The sequence below is a fragment of the Triticum aestivum genome, chromosome 2D (genome assembly GCF_018294505.1).
Source record: "Triticum aestivum cultivar Chinese Spring chromosome 2D, IWGSC CS RefSeq v2.1, whole genome shotgun sequence".
Taxonomy (NCBI): Eukaryota; Viridiplantae; Streptophyta; class Magnoliopsida; order Poales; family Poaceae; genus Triticum; species Triticum aestivum.
Genome location: NC_057799.1, coordinates 377,414,593 through 377,417,361, shown reverse-complemented (window position 1 = coordinate 377,417,361; position 2,769 = coordinate 377,414,593). Strand labels below are relative to the sequence as shown.

At 49.7% G+C, this 2,769-nt stretch overlaps 1 protein-coding gene across 1 annotated transcript; it reads right to left on the bottom strand.

The window, feature by feature from the left end:
- Window positions 1-314: 314 nt before the first annotated feature.
- LOC123053237 (ferredoxin-1) lies at window positions 315-2,597 on the bottom strand. Its single transcript, XM_044476684.1, has 2 exons — window positions 2,429-2,597; window positions 315-933 (listed from the first exon to the last, which is right to left on the bottom strand). Exon 2 carries the CDS (start codon window positions 914-916, stop codon window positions 464-466), a length of 453 nt encoding a protein of 150 aa, XP_044332619.1. The 5' UTR covers window positions 917-933; window positions 2,429-2,597; the 3' UTR covers window positions 315-463.
- Window positions 2,598-2,769: the final 172 nt, after the last annotated feature.

Below are 2,769 nucleotides of genomic sequence, written 5' to 3'. Positions count from 1 at the left end.
GATGGATGTTTTCGTGGCGGTGGTGGTATGTTACGTATGTAGTATACTTTACCCCCAAGTCAAGTGACACACCTTTCTGCACCAAAGCATCCAGATAATGGGATGATGTTGCCGCGCGCGATAGCAAAAACACGCAATGCGCGCGGCACAACACTCCGGGGAAGATTCACCCGTTCTTGTTCGTGGACGTGGCGAGAACGGCGGCGAACCTGAAACCGATTGACGCGCCACAGCAATACCCACGGCCGTCCACGTCAAGATGGGCTCGACAGATTCCGAGATACCCACATGAGAACATCGAGAGAAGGACAAAATGAAAATAAAAAGTGCACTTGCTCAGGTTAAAGTCGACGGCGATGAAGCAAGAATAAAATTTAGCTAAGATTCAGGCGACAGCTACATATGCAGGCGGATCAGATCAGACAGACTGCCAAAGATTGAACGAAACTAGTGCTGCTACATGCTAGTAGAGGTCGGACTCCTTGTGCGTCTCGATGACGAGGTCGGAGGTGGGGTAGGCGACGCAGGTGAGCGCGTAGCCGGCGCCGACCTGCGCGTCGTCCAGGAACGACTGGTCCGACTGGTCCACGCCGCCCTCCAGGACCTTGCCGGCGCAGGTGGAGCACGCGCCGGCGCGGCACGAGTAGGGCAGCTCCACGCCGGCCTCCTCCGCCGCGTCCAGGATGTAGCTGTCCTCCGCCACCTCGATCACGCTCTCCTTCCCCTCCGGCCCGATCAGCTTCACCTTGTACACGGCCGCCGCGCGGAAGTCGTTCCGTGTTCTTGAGCCTGTCAGCGTGGGCGCCATTCTCGCCGAGCTCAGGTGCAAGTGCCGTGGCTGTTGTCTGGTGCTGTGGTTCAGGCGTGGGTTCGCTCTCAAGTTGCAGAGAATTGGTGCCGTGAATGTAGTCGCCATCTCGGATGCTTTGGGGTCTGAAAAAATGGTGGACTAATTACTAGTCTGAAACACTTTCGGAGAGGAGGTGCTATAATGACAGACATCACAGAAAGAAGGATTTTACAGGCACAGATATTTGGCCCCAGAATTTCCATTTTTAGCTGCAATAATACTTAACATGTGTTGCTTAATAAATTGGTTTTACACTGCTTCAAAACTTAACAATTCAATTAGACATGTCCCAAAATTATGCTTTACTAGGACCATTTTAAAGAGGCACTTATCTACTATATACAGCAGCGGAATTATTAAGAAAGTATGGTGTTGATTGAGCTATAAGATGTGACCAAGCAACCAAATTAGTATTTCTGGCTAGAAAATGGGTCTGAAAGCAGGTGCTAAAATGAAGTAAAGCGTCACAACTACGTCCTACCCATCTTAGCAGGTACCCCTTTGTTCACAAATGTAAGACGTTTTGGCAGTTACGAAAGAACAACGATATCGTCTTCACAGAAGTTTGACATCCATTTCTAAGAAAGCAATATGACTCTTCCACAGGACACCTTTCGCATGAAAAAGGCAGAAGAATGTCCCGAATGGGCCATAAAACGTAGACAGTAGAAGCTGGTTGATGAGCATGGATCAATTTTTTTAATCTCTGACAATGGACATTAGAGTACAAGCAATGGCATCACAGTCAAGTGCCTGATGAATAAAAGATACCCAGTTGCAGCCAATAGTTTTTCACAACATGTATTTGGGATTGGGATATGGATGAGACTGCAAAGTGCATGACACATATCAAGTCTATGGTAGTGAATCAGCTTTTCCATTTATGTGGGAAACTCTATGCGGATCTTTGTCATCCGCACTTGAATTACCCGCCGCATGATATAGTATGATGCGAGAACTTTTAGATTTCCTTTTCACCACAAAGCTCTTTCAGAGTAAGATGAAACCCTTACAACATAAGTAATGCCGAAAAGAGTAAGCGCGGCATCTTTGACAGCATGTTGTGCACGTTAAGCCCAATACTCTACTTTACATATTTGCGGATAAGGTTGTGGTTTGGGCCCTGAAACTAAGCCATAGTTTATATGCTGCTGATGTCAAAACAGAAAGTAATGTTAACTGATATATACTACTAGGAGTGCTTATTAGATTTGGGGTTGGACAGTTGGACTTGGACCCATATAATTCGACAGGCATGGCCAGAACTCAGCATAGTATACCTATCAGATTTGTCCAGCCTACAGAAACCTCAACTAATCAGGGCAACTCATAGTGCTACACATTTACGAGAGGGAGGGAGCAGAGCATGAGTGGCGAAGCAGGCAATACGAGGTGCATACGGGGGGTTCCCTGCATTGCACATTCGCGTCGCACTAGAGTCTACACAGCACAGGCGAAACCAACCAAGTGATGAACATTGAACAGTGGTGGTTTGCCTACCATTGCATTTGGGCACCACATATCTGACGCGGGATTTGGAACTTGGAAGATGGGATGAGAAGAGCAGAGGAGACTGACCTGGTACTGGTAGGAAGGAAGTGTGCCGCCGCGCTGCAATCCGGAGCAAGGCTGAGCCGACCCAAGGCGAATGGGGAGAAGAGGGGGAGCGTGGAAATGGAACGGTCACGGGGCGCTTGGCTGGGATACGGATGGGGGCGGGGGGAAGAGAAGAGACGCGTCAGCAGACTTTGGTTTTGGTTTTAACTGGGACCCTTCGACGGATCCCGCGTCCACGCGCCATTCGGCATTGTGCGCGGACGGGAGCACGGATCCGACGGTAGCGCTCGCCGCGTTCTGGATGCCTCGGTTGCTCCGCTCGTGCTGGACGGACGCGACGGCGACAGACGGTGACCAACTTT

Coding starts and splice junctions, on each gene's coding strand:
- LOC123053237 (XM_044476684.1), bottom strand. CDS start 916: ATGGCGACTACATTCACGGCACCAATTCTCTGCAACTTGAGAGCGAAC.